The sequence below is a fragment of the Anabas testudineus genome, chromosome 5, assembly GCF_900324465.2.
Source record: "Anabas testudineus chromosome 5, fAnaTes1.2, whole genome shotgun sequence".
NCBI lineage: Eukaryota > Metazoa > Chordata > Actinopteri > Anabantiformes > Anabantidae > Anabas > Anabas testudineus.
Genome location: NC_046614.1, coordinates 13,768,651 through 13,789,571, shown reverse-complemented (window position 1 = coordinate 13,789,571; position 20,921 = coordinate 13,768,651). Strand labels below are relative to the sequence as shown.

The 20,921-nt window shown below is 36.4% G+C and overlaps 1 protein-coding gene across 3 annotated transcripts; it reads right to left on the bottom strand.

The window, feature by feature from the left end:
- Positions 1-419: 419 nt before the first annotated feature.
- On the bottom strand, positions 420-20,691 carry LOC113153548 (inter-alpha-trypsin inhibitor heavy chain H3-like). 3 transcript variants are annotated; one of them, XM_026347231.1, is made up of 35 exons: positions 20,542-20,691; positions 19,910-20,070; positions 19,677-19,781; positions 19,264-19,426; positions 19,058-19,168; positions 18,000-18,128; positions 17,731-17,847; positions 17,382-17,550; positions 16,813-16,923; positions 15,115-15,296; positions 14,826-15,005; positions 14,604-14,725; positions 13,216-13,385; positions 12,855-12,875; positions 12,585-12,605; positions 11,275-11,295; positions 11,005-11,025; positions 9,694-9,714; positions 9,425-9,445; positions 8,114-8,134; positions 7,844-7,864; positions 6,535-6,555; positions 6,265-6,285; positions 4,863-4,889; positions 4,676-4,708; positions 4,456-4,479; positions 4,228-4,254; positions 3,536-3,562; positions 3,357-3,395; positions 2,287-2,331; positions 1,967-2,074; positions 1,602-1,767; positions 1,123-1,271; positions 944-1,028; positions 420-826 (listed from the first exon to the last, which is right to left on the bottom strand). In XM_026347231.1, exons 1-35 carry the CDS (start codon positions 20,611-20,613, stop codon positions 712-714), a joined length of 2,847 nt encoding a protein of 948 aa, XP_026203016.1. In that variant the 5' UTR covers positions 20,614-20,691; the 3' UTR covers positions 420-711. The 3 variants fall into 3 exon arrangements, with proteins under 3 accessions (XP_026203016.1, XP_026203017.1, XP_026203018.1); XM_026347232.1 differs by lacking the exon at positions 2,287-2,331; XM_026347233.1 differs by lacking the exons at positions 6,535-6,555; positions 7,844-7,864; positions 8,114-8,134; positions 9,425-9,445.
- Between the last annotated feature and the right edge of the window lie 230 nt (positions 20,692-20,921).

Sequence of the window (20,921 nt, the reverse complement as noted above, 5' to 3'; positions counted from 1 at the left end):
TTACTTCTGAATGAGTTTTCCAACTTTATGTATTTTAATTCTTGTCTCAGACAGTAAGTGAAACAAGTTTATCTATTTCCTGCTCTTGCTTATTTCTGCCTTTCCTCAACAGGACAAATTTCCCCGGGGAGACAGGTAAAGTATATCTCATCTTGAAACATCTGTACACTAAATGTTCAACTTGAAATATTTGACTATTTCAGTGTTAAAATAAATGTGTATTGATTTTTACCTGCTTGTTGGGATGGGGAAGTGCAGGTTACCCAAGAATTAAATGTTCTTACCCTACGTGTCATAAAATCTTGCTTCACACAGATAAATTAAAGTAATGATTTACTTGTACAGTCAAGTGCTTTGGTATTTCCATGTTTTTACACTAAAGTATTGCCAGTAGGATATGAAGAGTCAACATTTTTTCCCTTCATCATGCTTTTATTTATCTGTATCTTTGGGTCAACATTTTAAATTAACAACATTGGGTACATTTGATTAGACTTTAAAATATATTATTAAAAAAAACATTTAACAAGGTTAGGCTCAGTTGATAAAATGTGCCACATGTAATCAAACTGCTTTCACCTTTGGTTTAATTTTCTACTTTTATTTACTTGTCAGTAAACGGTCAAAGGTCTTTGTCTATGGTGAATCAATGCTTGATTAGTTTTTTTATTTGAAATGACAACTTTTCATGTGACTATACATGGGTAACACTTAAAGTTGTGCAGCAGTAAAATCATCCAGGCGTCTCTGCAGGGCAGACTCAGCAGACATGAACCAGCAGTCCAGTGTCGGGGGAATGGAAATACTGTAGTCAACAGCACTGGATCTACAACAGAATCACAGAAAGTCATATACTGTACTCTATGTTTGTCTAACAGACTAATAATAAGTATAGCACCTTCAAATTGCTCCTTATCAACGAATTTTACAAGACAAAATGTACCTGGTCACATCAATCTCTTGGTCTCTGATCTTAAGTTTTGTTGAGGGACTTTGCTGCACCTCCTCATAAACTGCTGCCTTTAGAGCTGGACTCAAAGAGAACAAACAATAAAGCAATGATACACACAAAATATTTTATATGATTTATTTTATGCAAACGTAATCAGCCTTTTCACCCACCTAAAATTCCATCAACTCTGTCGTCCGATGGCCGCTGCCTTAAAACCGGCCAGAGGAATTTGTTACCATCCTTCTCGTGAACTAGGATGACCATGCGTGTGTCTCCAACTGCAACATCAAATTCCTTGTCCCGCCCAAACACTGTTATACTGGAAAGAAATATGCACATTTTCGTCATCTCTGTTAGACGCTTTTAAATGTCTTTACACACCCACACAGGTCATTTCACTTATCTTGGCTCAGATATTCTTACATCTCAAACTCTATGCACCAGTTAAGTATAATAAAGTAAATAAATGTAGTTTGTTTGAACATGGCAGGTGGAACAAAGGTAAAAGGGCAACGAAGAAGATGTTGAATAAACACAGTCTAGAGAATGAGAATGTGAGTGGAGTAGAAATCTATGAAAAGAAATAAAAAAAAAAAAAGAGCACAATATATAACTATGCCTTAAAGAATCACTCTGACTGCTTACTTACTCAGCTGTGACAAGGTCCTGTCCAGGGTTGCGTGTAACTCCTTGTCCTGCTTGTACATTGATGCCATTGGTGACAATCTCAATGTACTGGTTATTTTTGAAGTGGATGCCAATTATTTTGAAGCCTCTGTTTGCTACTGAGTCAAGAAGACCGTTCACAGATAGCTCTAGTACAAAATAAAACAGATGTACCTCAACACCACACCGAAAACTAGGTTATACATGATATAATGCAATGATTATTAGTAAAAAAAAGAACAATAGAAAGTTTCTAAAACAAAAAGGCAAAATAATAGTGTTTTGTTAAATATGATAGAAAAAATCACGAGTGGATAAACAGTGGCACACAGAAGCAACATTACTGACCGTCACTGGGATGGTGAAATAATTTAATATAAGTGTTTCCAGGTACATCAAAGCACAGCGGAAGAGACTGATTCTCAGCTTTAAGCAAAATCCTGTGGAAAACTGAAACTAGACAAACAGAGACAAACAGATTGAAACATGGTGACAAAGTAGATCAAAACTTGTTCTGAAAATATAATGTTTTTATACCTTTATGTCTACAATCAAAGACACATTTCTTGTCAGTAGTATCAGTTCAAAGAATCCTTCAAGCTACTGTATATAATAGTTCAAGGGCAAATTATATTTTTACATGTTAATGAATTTATGTAATTCTGTACCAGCAGGTTCTTTGGCATGCTGAACTTGATCCTTTTCTAAATTTCCTAAATAAATAAAAATGGCAGTTATAAACATGTACATCAGAAACCTTCCAAAGATACTGGATTAGCAGATATTCAACTAACCTCATCTTCAAAACATAATGTTAATAATAAATAATTAAATAATATCATTATAGTTCCTAAAGTAATGGTAAGAGAGCTGTAAAATACTAAACTATCAGTTTCTACTTCTATTGGTACAGTATTATCTGTGGTGATAAAGATGAACAATAGAGCAGAACAGAAATCATTTTAGGCCATGCAACTAATTATGACATCCACCATAATGTCTACATGTGTTAACAAGGCACTATTAAGGCATCGATTAAGGTGTCCTGTTAAGGACCAGTCAGCAGTTTACATCCATAACCTTAAACCACTGGACATGTTTATAAATGTATACTTTACTGCTGTGTCCTTTCTGGAAATTATTACCCTGACTTTCACTAATCTTAATTAATGGACCTTTTTTCCGAGCACAGCTATCTTTATCCATCTATATGTTAAGGTCTATGCTCTGCAAAGTCTAACTTCCATCTAATAAAAACTACATTCTTTTTTGGGGCGGCAGTAGCTCAGGTGGATGAGCAGTCGTCTACAAACCCCAAGGTGAGTGGTTCCTCCTGGCTATTTGCTGAGATGTCCCTGGACAAACCCCATAGTAGTACCTACATGTATTGTCTGGCAGCTGTCCAACCACAATTTCTCCAAGGGGTTCAGTAAAGTATTTCATTATCATTATCAATATTATCCTAACATGGTCAGTAGTCCACTGCACCTGGCCAGGAAATGAAGAATTGTAGCAGGTTTCCACAGAGGTTACTTAGGGGTGTTAACAAGGCACAGCATGAGCTATGTCATTGCAATCGATTAAGGTGATCTGTTATGGACCAGGCAGCAGTTTAGGAATCCTGTGCCTTTGTCTGCTCACAGGTTGTTCTTTTTGCAAGGTTCAGTCTTGGGAGAAATGTGTTCTTATTAGTTAAATGATTCTTGCCATATTTATAACATTTAAAAAATGTATTTACCTGCTAAAACTTGATGTATTCTATGTAGAAGATAGAAATCTGGGTCGAGAGAATGATGAATTGAAAAACAAATGCAAGTAAAATTTTAGAAATAAACTCTTATCATCTAGCATGTATTACAGAAATAATATTTCTATGAGATTGTGTAACTAAATCAGAACTGTGCACTTATGTCATACCTCCATGACTGCCACCAGGAAAGCCAGCTGAAAAGAAAAGGTTTATAACATATAAATGAAGATGCAATTGCTAGTTTATCTACTAACTACATGGTAGTAACACTAATGTTTTAGCTTGCACCTTAACAAATGTGTTTAGGTAAGAACATACTAGGATGTTGGTAAAAATTTACAATTTTATTTGCATTTTTCTTTTAGATTTATATTCATTTAACATTTTAGATAAAATCTGATATTTTAGCAATAATAATAATTGTAATGATTCAACATCTCTTTATATATATATAATTTTCATAAGAGGGAGAATGTGTAAGAAAATGTGCATTATTTGATTTACTGTATTCCCAATGGCTGGGAGTGCATTTGGGACATTACTAATCAAAGTAGGTGCTTATGAATAATGCTGATTTTATGTAAATAGTTTCCAAAACTGCAGAGTTTTGAATACTGCAAAAGTACAGAGGTGAATCTGGTCTGTATGTAAAGATCAATTTGGAGAAAATCAAAGCAATTTTGAGTGAATTAGTCCAAAAAAGTAATGACTTGTAGTCGCTTTAACAGTCTTGTAAATAAATGTGTGAACATGTATAAAACAGTAATTGTTACAATCTTCTTACAAATGTTGTTGAGTAATCTTGTCTTGACCACACTTTTAAAATAATCTCTAATATTGTAGAGAGTATTTCTCATACCTGTATCAGAATAAGGAGCCTGAACTCCTGCAGTTGAGAGAAGATGTTCATAAAATAAAATTATATATATATATTATCAAGTCTAACAGTATTAGTAATAGCATTTATGACACCGAATGTTGTATTGTATTTGTTTTGTACTGATTAAAAACATCACACAGAAAATATCAACAGGCTGGTTTAAGGTAAAAATGTCGTAAAAAATATTGTAGAGAGTATTTTTCATACCAGGATAAGGAGCACGAGGTCTAGCTGTTGAAAGAAATTGTTCATAAAATAAAAATATATATATTTTATCAAGTCTAACAGTATTAGTAATAACATTTATTACACCAAATGTTGTATTGTAATTGTATTGTATTGAATAATACATGACACAGAAAATATCAACAGGTTGCTTTAAGGTAAAAATTTTGCTATAGAATATTGTAGAGAGTATTTGTCATACCCAAAACAGGTGAATGACCTGTATGAATTCTAGCTGTTGAGAGAAAAAGTAAACACAATATACACATTTTTGTATTAATGCTGATTAAGAGTTAACAATGATTTTAGTACAATTTTTATTCTAAATAAGTAAATAAAGCTATAAAACATTTTATAACTTCTCATATCTGAATAGTGCAGTTTCTTACATATTTCTTTTCTGCGATGAGATTGCCCTGTTGATGTCAAAAAGATAGCAAGCTCAAATTATACATACAGCAATTTAATTTAAATTTTACATATTTTTATGGAATCCTTGGTACTGATACATGTTTATCTGAAACATGTTTGGATTTAAGCTCATTTTTAAAGGTATGAAAAAAACAACAAAATATTAATATCATGAATAACAGTGTTAATGTTTGATAAATAATGTATATAGTTGTACTGAAAAGATTCAAAGTATCTTTCTAGTGAATGCTTTGTATATTTGAGGATTATTAAGATATCTGAGAGAGGTGGTAAATACACTGCTCATGAAAAATAAAGAAACACTTTTTAATCAGAGTATAGCATCAAATCAGTTTACGCATGGAATATTGATCTTGTCAGATAACTAGCAGAAGGGTTTGTTAACCAGTTTCTGTTGCATTGGTGTTAATAACAGGTCAATTAGAGGGGCAACAATAAGTTGACAACCAAAGAAGGGTTTTACAAGTGGAGGCCACTGACATGTTTGACACTAGGGTCTGGAGAAGCTGTGGAGAAAGTTATTTTCAAGATTCAAGTTCAAAGAAATGTTATTAATCACAGTGAGAAATTGTTTTGCCTCATTACAGTTTTTCTCAAAACAGACAGAAAGAGAACCAAAACCAGGAAAGATGGAGTGAGAAAACTCTATGATCAAGTAATATAGATGGAGTCCTACAGCCAGCAGTTCAATGTCACTGCCACAGACATGCTCTTTCACAGTTACGTGACCAGATGGCACCACCAGTTGTTAAGCAGAACGGCAAGCCCCCCACCTCTCGTCTTACTTGTCACCTGTCAGTTCTTCCATCTATTATGTTATGCGGCCTGTAACATTGTTCAGTATGACCGGTTTGGTGTTGGGTCAGTGATGATCTGGGTAAGTATGTTAATGGAGAGACATACAGACCTCTACAGGTTAGAAAACTGCGCCCTGAGTGCCATTGGGTATTGGGCTAAATTCCTTGGACATTGTCAGACGCTATGCTGGTGTGGTGGGTCCTGGGTTCCCCCGGTGCACTACAATGCCCGATCTCATGTTGCGAGTATGCAGACATACAAGAGGATGGAGGAATTGATACCAATGACCGGCAAAATACCACTAACCTGGGACATTATTTTTCACTTCGATTCTCAGGTTGTCTTTGAATTTAGTCCTCTAAAGGTAGATCATTTTCATTTGCATTCATTTGTTTATTTTTAACACATTACCCAGTTAATATCAGTTTAAATATCCTGCCTGATTTTTCTCCCTATTTAGATTGTATGTGTTTTCAAAGTGTTCCTTTAAATTATTTTTGAGCAGTGCATAAGACAATTGATTCATTTCATATGAGGACAGACTATTTTTTTATATCCTACCTGGTCTCTGTGGCATGTGTGCTGTTAAAAAACAAACAAACATTAAATTAAGAATTATTTTACTATTACATTACATTTCTAAATTAGCTAGGAGGTTACTCTCTCAAATATGTTTTAAGGAGAAACCCCCTTTCCACTGTTATTTTAATGTTCGTTTTGTTATATGAATTAAATGACACACAATTGCACTGCATACAACTGTGAAAAGACATCAGTAATTCAAGAATGCGGTTTGGTGTGTCACATCACAACATTGCAAATGTGTCATACCTGGACTCAGTGGAATAATTGCTGTAAAAAGAAAAAGATTAAGATTATATTGACTTGATCTACTTTCTACTATTTGAATACTAAGTTATAAATTGCTTGCTGTCTTCCTGTTCAGTTTATGGAAAGTAGATTTTTTGAGGATTATTAAGATATCTGAGAGAGGTGGTAAATACACTGCTCATGAAAAATAAAGAAACACTTTTTAATCAGAGTATAGCATCAAATCAGTTTACGCATGGAATATTGATCTTGTCAGATAACTAGCAGAAGGGTTTGTTAACCAGTTTCTGTTGCATTGGTGTTAATAACAGGTCAATTAGAGGGGCAACAATAAGTTGACAACCAAAGAAGGGTTTTACAAGTGGAGGCCACTGACATGTTTGACACTCTGATGGTTTATTCACTAGTTTTCCATTTGGCCTAGTTCAGTGTTACTATTATGAAAGGGTCTGGAGAAGCTGTGGAGAAAGTTATTTTCAAGATTCAAGTTCAAAGAAATGTTATTAATCACAGTGAGAAATTGTTTTGCCTCATTACAGTTTTTCTCAAAACAGACAGAAAGAGAACCAAAACCAGGAAAGATGGAGTGAGAAAACTCTATGATCAAGTAATATAGATGGAGTCCTACAGCCAGCAGTTCAATGTCACTGCCACAGACATGCTCTTTCACAGTTACGTGACCAGATGGCACCACCAGTTGTTAAGCAGAACGGCAAGCCCCCCACCTCTCGTCTTACTTGTCACCTGTCAGTTCTTCCATCTATTATGTTATGCGGCCTGTAACATTGTTCAGTATGACCGGTTTGGTGTTGGGTCAGTGATGATCTGGGTAAGTATGTTAATGGAGAGACATACAGACCTCTACAGGTTAGAAAACTGCGCCCTGAGTGCCATTGGGTATTGGGCTAAATTCCTTGGACATTGTCAGACGCTATGCTGGTGTGGTGGGTCCTGGGTTCCCCCGGTGCACTACAATGCCCGATCTCATGTTGCGAGTATGCAGACATACAAGAGGATGGAGGAATTGATACCAATGACCGGCAAAATACCACTAACCTGGGACATTATTTTTCACTTCGATTCTCAGGTTGTCTTTGAATTTAGTCCTCTAAAGGTAGATCATTTTCATTTGCATTTATTTGTTTATTTTAACACATTACCCAGTTAATATCAGTTTAAATATCCTGCCTGATTTTTCTCCCTATTTAGATTGTATGTGTTTCAAAGTGTTCCTTTAAATTATTTTTGAGCAGTGCATAAGACAATTGATTCATTTCATATGAGGACAGACTATTTTTTTATATCCTACCTGGTCTCTGTGGCATGTGTGCTGTTAAAAAACAAACAAACATTAAATTAAGAATTATTTTACTATTACATTACATTTCTAAATTAGCTAGGAGGTTACTCTCTCAAATATGTTTTAAGGAGAAACCCCCTTTCCACTGTTATTTTAATGTTCGTTTTGTTATATGAATTAAATGACACACAATTGCACTGCATACAACTGTGAAAAGACATCAGTAATTCAAGAATGCGGTTTGGTGTGTCACATCACAACATTGCAAATGTGTCATACCTGGACTCAGTGGAATAATTGCTGTAAAAAGAAAAAGATTAAGATTATATTGACTTGATCTACTTTCTACTATTTGAATACTAAGTTATAAATTGCTTGCTGTCTTCCTGTTCAGTTTATGGAAAGTAGATTTTTTGAGGATTATTAAGATATCTGAGAGAGGTGGTAAATACACTGCTCATGAAAAATAAAGAAACACTTTTTAATCAGAGTATAGCATCAAATCAGTTTACGCATGGAATATTGATCTTGTCAGATAACTAGCAGAAGGGTTTGTTAACCAGTTTCTGTTGCATTGGTGTTAATAACAGGTCAATTAGAGGGGCAACAATAAGTTGACAACCAAAGAAGGGTTTTACAAGTGGAGGCCACTGACATGTTTGACACTCTGATGGTTTATTCACTAGTTTTCCATTTGGCCTAGTTCAGTGTTACTATTATGAAAGGGTCTGGAGAAGCTGTGGAGAAAGTTATTTTCAAGATTCAAGTTCAAAGAAATGTTATTAATCACAGTGAGAAATTGTTTTGCCTCATTACAGTTTTTCTCAAAACAGACAGAAAGAGAACCAAAACCAGGAAAGATGGAGTGAGAAAACTCTATGATCAAGTAATATAGATGGAGTCCTACAGCCAGCAGTTCAATGTCACTGCCACAGACATGCTCTTTCACAGTTACGTGACCAGATGGCACCACCAGTTGTTAAGCAGAACGGCAAGCCCCCCACCTCTCGTCTTACTTGTCACCTGTCAGTTCTTCCATCTATTATGTTATGCGGCCTGTAACATTGTTCAGTATGACCGGTTTGGTGTTGGGTCAGTGATGATCTGGGTAAGTATGTTAATGGAGAGACATACAGACCTCTACAGGTTAGAAAACTGCGCCCTGAGTGCCATTGGGTATTGGGCTAAATTCCTTGGACATTGTCAGACGCTATGCTGGTGTGGTGGGTCCTGGGTTCCCCCGGTGCACTACAATGCCCGATCTCATGTTGCGAGTATGCAGACATACAAGAGGATGGAGGAATTGATACCAATGACCGGCAAAATACCACTAACCTGGGACATTATTTTTCACTTCGATTCTCAGGTTGTCTTTGAATTTAGTCCTCTAAAGGTAGATCATTTTCATTTGCATTCATTTGTTTATTTTTAACACATTACCCAGTTAATATCAGTTTAAATATCCTGCCTGATTTTTCTCCCTATTTAGATTGTATGTGTTTTCAAAGTGTTCCTTTAAATTATTTTTGAGCAGTGCATAAGACAATTGATTCATTTCATATGAGGACAGACTATTTTTTTATATCCTACCTGGTCTCTGTGGCATGTGTGCTGTTAAAAAACAAACAAACATTAAATTAAGAATTATTTTACTATTACATTACATTTCTAAATTAGCTAGGAGGTTACTCTCTCAAATATGTTTTAAGGAGAAACCCCCTTTCCACTGTTATTTAATGTTCGTTTTGTTATATGAATTAAATGACACACAATTGCACTGCATACAACTGTGAAAAGACATCAGTAATTCAAGAATGCGGTTTGGTGTGTCACATCACAACATTGCAAATGTGTCATACCTGGACTCAGTGGAATAATTGCTGTAAAAAGAAAAAGATTAAGATTATATTGACTTGATCTACTTTCTACTATTTGAATACTAAGTTATAAATTGCTTGCTGTCTTCCTGTTCAGTTTATGGAAAGTAGATTTTTTGAGGATTATTAAGATATCTGAGAGAGGTGGTAAATACACTGCTCATGAAAAATAAAGAAACACTTTTTAATCAGAGTATAGCATCAAATCAGTTTACGCATGGAATATTGATCTTGTCAGATAACTAGCAGAAGGGTTTGTTAACCAGTTTCTGTTGCATTGGTGTTAATAACAGGTCAATTAGAGGGGCAACAATAAGTTGACAACCAAAGAAGGGTTTTACAAGTGGAGGCCACTGACATGTTTGACACTCTGATGGTTTATTCACTAGTTTTCCATTTGGCCTAGTTCAATGTTACTATTATGAAAGGGTCTGGAGAAGCTGTGGAGAAAGTTATTTTCAAGATTCAAGTTCAAAGAAATGTTATTAATCACAGTGAGAAATTGTTTTGCCTCATTACAGTTTTTCTCAAAACAGACAGAAAGAGAACCAAAACCAGGAAAGATGGAGTGAGAAAACTCTATGATCAAGTAATATAGATGGAGTCCTACAGCCAGCAGTTCAATGTCACTGCCACAGACATGCTCTTTCACAGTTACGTGACCAGATGGCACCACCAGTTGTTAAGCAGAACGGCAAGCCCCCCACCTCTCGTCTTACTTGTCACCTGTCAGTTCTTCCATCTATTATGTTATGCGGCCTGTAACATTGTTCAGTATGACCGGTTTGGTGTTGGGTCAGTGATGATCTGGGTAAGTATGTTAATGGAGAGACATACAGACCTCTACAGGTTAGAAAACTGCGCCCTGAGTGCCATTGGGTATTGGGCTAAATTCCTTGGACATTGTCAGACGCTATGCTGGTGTGGTGGGTCCTGGGTTCCCCCGGTGCACTACAATGCCCGATCTCATGTTGCGAGTATGCAGACATACAAGAGGATGGAGGAATTGATACCAATGACCGGCAAAATACCACTAACCTGGGACATTATTTTTCACTTCGATTCTCAGGTTGTCTTTGAATTTAGTCCTCTAAAGGTAGATCATTTTCATTTGCATTCATTTGTTTATTTTTAACACATTACCCAGTTAATATCAGTTTAAATATCCTGCCTGATTTTTCTCCCTATTTAGATTGTATGTGTTTTCAAAGTGTTCCTTTAAATTATTTTTGAGCAGTGCATAAGACAATTGATTCATTTCATATGAGGACAGACTATTTTTTTATATCCTACCTGGTCTCTGTGGCATGTGTGCTGTTAAAAAACAAACAAACATTAAATTAAGAATTATTTTACTATTACATTACATTTCTAAATTAGCTAGGAGGTTACTCTCTCAAATATGTTTTAAGGAGAAACCCCCTTTCCACTGTTATTTTAATGTTCGTTTTGTTATATGAATTAAATGACACACAATTGCACTGCATACAACTGTGAAAAGACATCAGTAATTCAAGAATGCGGTTTGGTGTGTCACATCACAACATTGCAAATGTGTCATACCTGGACTCAGTGGAATAATTGCTGTAAAAAGAAAAAGATTAAGATTATATTGACTTGATCTACTTTCTACTATTTGAATACTAAGTTATAAATTGCTTGCTGTCTTCCTGTTCAGTTTATGGAAAGTAGATTTTTGAGGATTATTAAGATATCTGAGAGAGGTGGTAAATACACTGCTCATGAAAAATAAAGAAACACTTTTTAATCAGAGTATAGCATCAAATCAGTTTACGCATGGAATATTGATCTTGTCAGATAACTAGCAGAAGGGTTTGTTAACCAGTTTCTGTTGCATTGGTGTTAATAACAGGTCAATTAGAGGGGCAACAATAAGTTGACAACCAAAGAAGGGTTTTACAAGTGGAGGCCACTGACATGTTTGACACTCTGATGGTTTATTCACTAGTTTTCCATTTGGCCTAGTTCAGTGTTACTATTATGAAAGGGTCTGGAGAAGCTGTGGAGAAAGTTATTTTCAAGATTCAAGTTCAAAGAAATGTTATTAATCACAGTGAGAAATTGTTTTGCCTCATTACAGTTTTTCTCAAAACAGACAGAAAGAGAACCAAAACCAGGAAAGATGGAGTGAGAAAACTCTATGATCAAGTAATATAGATGGAGTCCTACAGCCAGCAGTTCAATGTCACTGCCACAGACATGCTCTTTCACAGTTACGTGACCAGATGGCACCACCAGTTGTTAAGCAGAACGGCAAGCCCCCCACCTCTCGTCTTACTTGTCACCTGTCAGTTCTTCCATCTATTATGTTATGCGGCCTGTAACATTGTTCAGTATGACCGGTTTGGTGTTGGGTCAGTGATGATCTGGGTAAGTATGTTAATGGAGAGACATACAGACCTCTACAGGTTAGAAAACTGCGCCCTGAGTGCCATTGGGTATTGGGCTAAATTCCTTGGACATTGTCAGACGCTATGCTGGTGTGGTGGGTCCTGGGTTCCCCCGGTGCACTACAATGCCCGATCTCATGTTGCGAGTATGCAGACATACAAGAGGATGGAGGAATTGATACCAATGACCGGCAAAATACCACTAACCTGGGACATTATTTTTCACTTCGATTCTCAGGTTGTCTTTGAATTTAGTCCTCTAAAGGTAGATCATTTTCATTTGCATTTATTTGTTTATTTTTAACACATTACCCAGTTAATATCAGTTTAAATATCCTGCCTGATTTTTCTCCCTATTTAGATTGTATGTGTTTTCAAAGTGTTCCTTTAAATTATTTTTGAGCAGTGTATAAGACAATTGATTCATTTCATATGAGGACAGACTATTTTTTTATATCCTACCTGGTCTCTGTGGCATGTGTGCTGTTAAAAAACAAACAAACATTAAATTAAGAATTATTTTACTATTTCATTACATTTCTAAATTAGCTAGGAGGTTACTCTCTCAAATATGTTTTAAGGAGAAACCCCCTTTCCACTGTTATTTTAATGTTCGTTTTGTTATATGAATTAAATGACACACAATTGCACTGCATACAACTGTGAAAAGACATCAGTAATTCAAGAATGCGGTTTGGTGTGTCACATCACAACATTGCAAATGTGTCATACCTGGACTCAGTGGAATAATTGCTGTAAAAAGAAAAAGATTAAGATTATATTGACTTGATCTACTTTCTACTATTTGAATACTAAGTTATAAATTGCTTGCTGTCTTCCTGATCAGTTTATGGAAAGTAGATTTTTTGGAAATTCATGGTTTTCTGCAATAATTTGTCCTATCTTATCTTCATCTGAGTCAAGAGTATTAACAAATATGATGTACCTAAATATGATGTTCCTAAAACACAAAAGAAATTCAGATCTTTCGTGTCTTTCTTGAGAACAACCAAACCAACCTCATAGCGCTTTGTCATACCTTGCCTATACTGCATCTGGTCAATGAAAACTAAAAAGGTGATGTTTTGCTCACGTTTGTAATGGTGCTTTTCTCCTTCCTTTGGTTTATGGAGCACATCTGTGTTTTCTCCGGGTGGCTTAGTGACCACCATAGAGGTGAATGGGGTCACAAAGCTGTACTTCAGTGACAGCTCCAAGGCCTCTTTCTTCATTCTGGCTTTTTCAGGTCCAGATAGCTGCAGCCTGTGTCACAGAATTTGGGAACATGTTTAAACCATTTCAGTTGTCATGGAAGTAAAGTATGATCCAGTTATTTATATTTTAAAACTAACTATCCCTGGGAGCTGTGGCCCAGTATGTATCCTTCCTGTAGTAGAATACATTTGGTTACATCAGCAATGTTTTAAAACTACTGATGTTCTGGTGGCATTTAAAGAATGTTCAAAGATGGGTTTGACTTAGAAAAAGAGTCACAACTCAGGATATGAAATACCATGACAGATGAATACATGTTTTTAACTGATCTATCTGGATTTTATTTCCAACATTGCAGTTGATTATCTCTCGGAAAAACTAATGGTAACCACTTTTATACACCACAAACTAGGGCTAGATTTTCCTATCTAATATTGCATGTACAATCATGCACTGTATTTTTGTCATTTAAACATTTACTTAACAAATCACAAATTTTAGAATAAAACATTATAAGCAATAAAAAAAAATCATCAACTTGTCTAGAAAATTATATTTATTTGAATGAATGAATTATGGCTATGGTATAAATTCTGATTGTATAAAGTGGAATTCAGAATATTGCATTTATTATTCATTAGTAAATATAAAGCTGACAGCTACACAAAGCTTATTTAATCTTTCACAGTAAATAATACCAACCAATTCGTGTGTATGTTGTTGTTGTACCTGATTCAAAAGAGACATTAAAAATGTTTAAATAAAAACACCACTAACAGGCACTAAAAGTGGTGCAACTACCTTAACCAAGCGACTGTCCACGGGCAGCAAGAATCAAAAGATGTACTATCGACAAGCTATCAACCTGAGTCTACTGTCTGTCTGCGTGGCCATACAAGCCGACTCGAGAGAAACTTAAAAAAATGATCAGCATCTACTGAAGTATCGAGGCTTTCCGTTAATTAACTGTTTTTAAAAATAAATTTTACATTTCATTTAGCAATATACTGTAAATTTTATTTAACCTTAAGGTACTAGGTAGGAAAATAATCACTACTGTGTTGAAATTTCTTTTGCTTTACCATACCGCACTGGGCGGGTGCACATGTTGGGCATACCCAAATGTGCTACTGCTGTAGTGTTGTAATCGTAGTCAGTCAAACATAAAAGCGCTAAGTACAGAAATTGTACAGACACAGCAATTAGGCAGAATTATGGATTGCATTTATTCATTCAATAATTTGACTATCTCAAGAGCACACTCACTCTTTTTCCAGTAGCTGTTTGACTGTGAGGTAGGCCCAAACTCTCTGGATGCGTCTATCAGTCACTGTTCCAGTTGATTCCACAGTGGCATTTTTGTTAAAAAACCTCAGCCTTTGAGTCCCCTGTCAGTCCATATTCATTGTTAAATATCCATTTCACACACACTTTATAGATAATTTCAGATTATTTGTATTATAGTAGGTGATGTAGCTCCATTCTTACCGAAACTGCAACAACTTCTGGGGTGAAGGTTTCAATGTCATTGTCAGTGATCTGACCAGCCACCACAATCTCTGAGCCATTATAATACTGACTGAAGTGAGTCTGAGTTAGATTGGTCCCTCCTGTGTACATCATTGTCACATTTGTTAACAGAGGAGTGGCCACCTCTTCATAGAAACCCTGTTGATGTACAGTATAGGCAATATGAAAATGTTTAATCTTCCACAGCTAACAATGCCCAGTTTTATCTAAGAAAATGAATGAGGGAAGTGGAAGCCAATAAAAATACCTTGAGCTGTAAATCTGCATCAGAGTCCTCATAAATTCGTCGTGCCACACCATTGTTCTGCAGTGACATCTTCTCAAGAAACTCAAAACTGACATCGAAACCAAAACCAAGACAGTAGAGTGGGAATTTGTCTGCAATGGCTCTTCTTACATTTGAGTGTATCCTTTCAAGATTTGTCTCCCCTGCAATGAAACAAGAAATGTGTTTTAAGACCAGAAAAGTTACACTCAAATTCCCACAGTACATTTAAACCATTAAACAGTAATAGATGTCACAGCGTGTACACCAATTCAATTCAATTTGTATATCGCTAAATCCCAACAGAGGTCATCTCAAGGCACTTTACAGTGTAGGGTTTAAGACATTACTCAGGGTGGGTGGCCATTAGCCTCAAATGGTTGGGTTGAGGGAAAAGAGGAGAGTTGGACTAGTTTTTCAACATCACGTTGGGATAGGAGGCACCTAATTTGCACAAACTGGAGTCTATCTGATAGAAGAGATTTAAACCAGCCTAGTGCTGTTCCAGTCTGTGTAATAAACTGTTTTGATCTATATTGTCAAATGCAGCACTAAGATCTAACAAAACACGTAAAGAGAGAAGTCCATTGTCTGATGCTTATAAAAGATTGTTACCAGTGGTGTTTCTGTACTATAATGTACTCTAAATCCCGACTGGAAATCTTACAAGTTATTCTTGTGCAGGTGGTCATGTTGCTTCTGCAACTACCTTTTCAAGAATTTTAGAAATACAGGGCAGATTGGATATTGGTCTATAATTTACTAAAGCCCCTGAGTGCAGAGGTGTTTTGAGCAAAGATTTGACTAGAACAACCTTAAAAACCTGTGGTACATAAACTGTAAAGATAGATTGATCCGACCTAATATGGACGTGCTGATCAAAGGCAAAACATCTTTGAGCAGTCTATTCAGGGTGGGGTCTAAGAGATTTGTGGAAGAAGCAGTCTGGTGCTTTCACACATACAGGCTTTAGATTGAATAAATCTAACTCAAGTTCGTTTAACCTCTTGGTGCGATTCCTTTTGTCTGGTGTGAACACAGAACACACAGGCTGGTTAGTGTGGGGGTAAGATTACCAACTTCCCTGTGTTTCTGTTTGCGCGGCAGACACATCTGACCAATAAGCCCAGAGGACGTTCTCGCGTGATTTGATGTGACTCATTTTAGTTCGCTTGGAATTTTCTCAGTGTAAAAAGAAACTGAACCAAATGGAAAACACTCCAAAACGAATCCACTGATTCGGACCAAAGCAAACGCACTAAGGTATGAAAGCAAGAGTGAGGTTTGGCATATTAGCCAAACCTCACTTGTATGTAGCGCTGTTGTACATACAAGTCCATCTCGATGCAGTGATAAAAAGAAACCTGGGGTTGTTCTTATTTGCCTCTATCAATGATGAGTAATATGTGGCTCTGGCTTTACGGAGGGCTTTTTTCTATCTAAACTATCTGTCCAGGCTAGACAAGATTCATCAATTAGTGGAACGCCACCTCCTCTCCAGCTTACATGATGTCTGCTTTGAGCTACGGATTTGTGAATTGTACCATGGATCAACAAGAAGAAGAACTTTACTGTAGTAAAGTTAGAATGACTGCCCACCCATGCTTTCCTGTTAAGGTTGCTGAGATCAGCTATGTTTATTTCTTGAAGTATTTATGCATGTGTGTGTTTTGTTATCACCTGTTGTTGGGTCTCCATCAGTGAGTAGTATAAGAATAGATGCTGAACCTTCTCTGGGATGTGCATTCAGCATATGTGCTCCTTCCAGTACTGCTTCATTAATGTCAGTGTCTAAAGTGAGACAAAAATATGTTGGATTCCTGCAATTCCAGTTATTAAATGTTGACAAGAAAAAAATATTTGCCCCTTTTATGAAATTAAACAAACCTTTAACTGTTTCATGGAAATGACCAGAACCAAAAGTGTAAAAGAGAGAGACTACTCTTAAATCTTTGGTAAACACAATTTTGTCTTGCCAAAAACTAAATCAGTCTGGAACTGAGAAAGTCTAATGAGACCAAATTTGAGCTGCATGGTAACATAGATGCTTCTTGTGTTTGGTGAATGAGGCTTTTAACGATTCCTATGAGAGGTGCTGTGCTGTCTTATCCACAGGGAACACGTTTCTGTGCATGAGATCATGAAGAAAGAACATTATGTTATTCCATGAAAAAGTTGAGGGTTTTGTTTGATATCATAAAGTTGGCAAATAATTTGGGGTTTATCCGTTTTTATTTAAAACCACTCACATCCTCCATCTCTGATACCCCGTGCAAACTTCTTGGCACTATTCACATTTGTCTTGCTGGCCTGAACAAGTTCTCTCTTCCAGTGAAAAATATTACCATCAAAAGTGATGAGACCAAAGTAGTCATCTTCTGCCAGGTCATTCAAGATATGGATTAATGCTATCCTGGTCTAAATAAATATAATAATAATAATAAAAACATTAAGACATGAAGACTTTTACTCAAAGAAGAAACCACTATATAATGTTTTATGTGTTTAATAAAGTTGTTGTAAAAGTGATGATAAACTAAAAACTAAAATGCCTCCTATTGGATTCTATAACGAACTCACCTTCTTCAGGTACTATACCTGTTCTATTTTTCTGCCTTTCATGGAGCCACTTCTATCAATAACAAAGACAACATTCTTTGGTATGCGTGGAAGACTAGATGGTGCAAAGTGATGAACGAAGTACCCATATGATGTCTTGGGAAAGTAAAAAGGAAGTTTGACTGATTAGACAAGATTGTTGATAAAATATCAATTTGAAAAAGGATTTTTTAGTTCCTGAAGATTATTTTTTGTGATGCTAACAGTTCATTATATCTTAAATCAACAGGAAATTACACTCAATGTACCTTGATGTCTCCAGATGCAACATCCCTGTTGACATCATAAACAACGACCAGATCTCCATTCATGCCTTGTTCTCCACAGCTGTCACATGCTCTCTGCTGGGCTTCAGTAGGATAGAAATATACCCAAGCCTGTAAACACAAGAAATGTAGAAAGTAGGTTGGTTGGTCAGAAAGATTAATGGTTTGTCTTTTGTCAAATCTGATAAACTTTAAAGTTAAAGAGTATAGAAAAGTGTCAAAGTGTCAATTGTGTGGATCTTTTTTGGCTGTGCGGCTCTAATGAGGTTCTGTATGACAGGGGTCTCCTCCTGTCTCTCCACCACATCTCACGTCATCTCCATATCCTCTCTGAATCCTTCCCACACCTAGGTTTTTGCTTCAAGCATCCAATCTTCAGTCCTTCTGGCCTGCCAGTACCCCCACCAACCATACCTGGAAGGTCACTGACTTCCGCCTTACATCCTCCACCATTGTCCAACAGCACGTTCTCAGTTTATCACCACAACTGACACCAAAAATCTTCTGATCGGATCTGAACATTATTTTCCCAGATTGCATGGCCGTTTTGCCTGGTGCTATAATTAAACCATCTAATACTTAGTATGTTGAAGCAGGTAGACAACTAGCTAGCTAACTGTCAACAGTTAAATCTGCCTTTATGTCCTGAAAAATTTGCCTTCATGATGGTTTATTTCTTCTAAACATTGCAGGACTGCTGTAACACTATATGTAAATGATAAAGAGCATTTGAAACAAGATGTCTTCATCTTTCATCTCTATGTACGTAAAAAAAAACTAAATTCTGATCCTTGCAGTGCAAAAAAAATTTGACATGATAATTTGTTATAATTGTTAACAGTCATGTTGAATTAGACTTAAGTTAGTTGACTTTTAACAATCTGATGAGGAGTTTGATGGTCTAGCTGTTTCACTGCTTAGAAGATGCCAACTACAAAGCCACATTTGCACCTGCAAACTTGAACTTGAAAAGTCACAAAAACTAAGGTAAAATATATATTACAAATACACATGAGAATTTGTTATCGCTCCAGCCGTACCTCTGTTTCAGTCTGTGTTTTAGTGATGGCATTAGCCAGGGCTTTGGTGCTTAGTCCACCTTTAGTCTCGATGAAATTGATGCCAGCTTTCTCATGAATGTACACATCAACCTGGCATTAAGAAAAAAATATAGTTAGATGTTTATATCTGCAGTTTATATCTGGATGATCACTGAATATACAGTATTACTGCAGGAGGGACAAACCTTGAAGTCTTTGACAGGCTGCATGGGGCGAGCATGAATTTGCAGCTCATACTTTCCAAGCCTGCGTTTCAGCAGTTCCTCATATGTGAGTTCAAAAGTCACCTTTTTGTGAGCAGCCACAGTCACAGAGGTCTTAAATTCCTCCAAGGTCCTCCCTACAGAGCTGCAACAGAAAGGATAAGCATGGCACTACGGCACTTGGTCCCACCCACTTCTAGGTTCTGACAGGTTTTTGTGACCCTAAATCTCAGGTCATGGCCTTAGTGTGAATATGAATATGAGTTCAGTGTAGTTCAATTAAACCTATAGATTTGAAATTAATTAGTAATTTGTAAAAGAAAAGCAACATGAAATTACATAATTGTTCTTCCACAACTATATAACACCTGTAAGCAGTAAATTGGTCCCTGTACCTGACAAGTCCAGCACTTTGCCCACGGGACACAGCCTCAGTGTACTGCTGCTCAGCTTCCTCCTTAGCTTTCACAACACCATCATACACCTGGCCATCTATAAACCTGAAAAAGGAAAAGTGCTTGTTTATGTACATTAGATTCTGAGTATCCAATGATTTATGATCCTTTATTAATAATTCTATGTTTATAGATCCATGTAAATGTCGACGCATTGATCTTAGTTCTCTCACATTGTGAATTTACTGATGAAGGCGTTCTTGGGGATCCGGACTTGGAATTCTATTTCCTTTGACTCGTTCATACGATTGGCCACACGGCTTGTGATGACTGTGGTAGCATAACGACTGGACACTGTGGAGTTGATGTGAAAGCTGTAGATGTCCCAGTCATCCTGAGGAAATGCAGGAGCAACATGTGAAATACTAGTGACCTAAGTGATGTTTTGATTGATGACTAGCTAACCAGTGATCAGATCATGGTGCAAATCAAAATGCTGGTTGGTGGCGTCTGTGAAATCTCATTGGTCTAACTGCAGAAACACCCCATCCTTGTTATTTGTAAGTGACTCATTGATTATGTCATGTGAACTGTGGTCTTTGACCCTAAAACGAAAACAGTACAGTCACCACACTGTGACTATGAGAGTAGATTTATGTACAATTCCCAAATATATCTCAGAAAATACAAATCCTTTAAACTGTGCTTTTGATATTTATCAAGGTAGACTTTGATGTGTTCACAATGCCGAGACATAAAAATCTCCTAAGATCTTTTAACTGTGAAATTTTTTAAAAAGAAAAAATATATATAAAAATATATTTATTAGACCCATTTTTCTTACAGTCTAGTTTTATGAACTTACCTTATTTGGCAGTGTAGTAACCAAACACAGTAGCAACCCAAAGAGGGTGATTTGCACCACAGCTCTCTCCATGATGGTTCCCACCAGAGTGCAACCCAGGGAGACTCTTAGACATCTGCAGCATTAATGTGTACACAATTGTTTCGCAAGGGCAAACTCTTCTCTCTCCTTCTCTCTAACCTGCATGAAACAAAAACACACAAAAACACTCCCACTCACACGTACCCATGCACTTTCCTCCACAACGGTCTGCCAGGAATTCTACACATAGCTAATAGAAACTGTCATAAAAAGATGAAAAAGCAAACAGGAACTCAACTGCTCATGTGATTTTAAAGAGGAACGGGGAGCATTTTTTATGTTCAGTAAACTTCATCAAT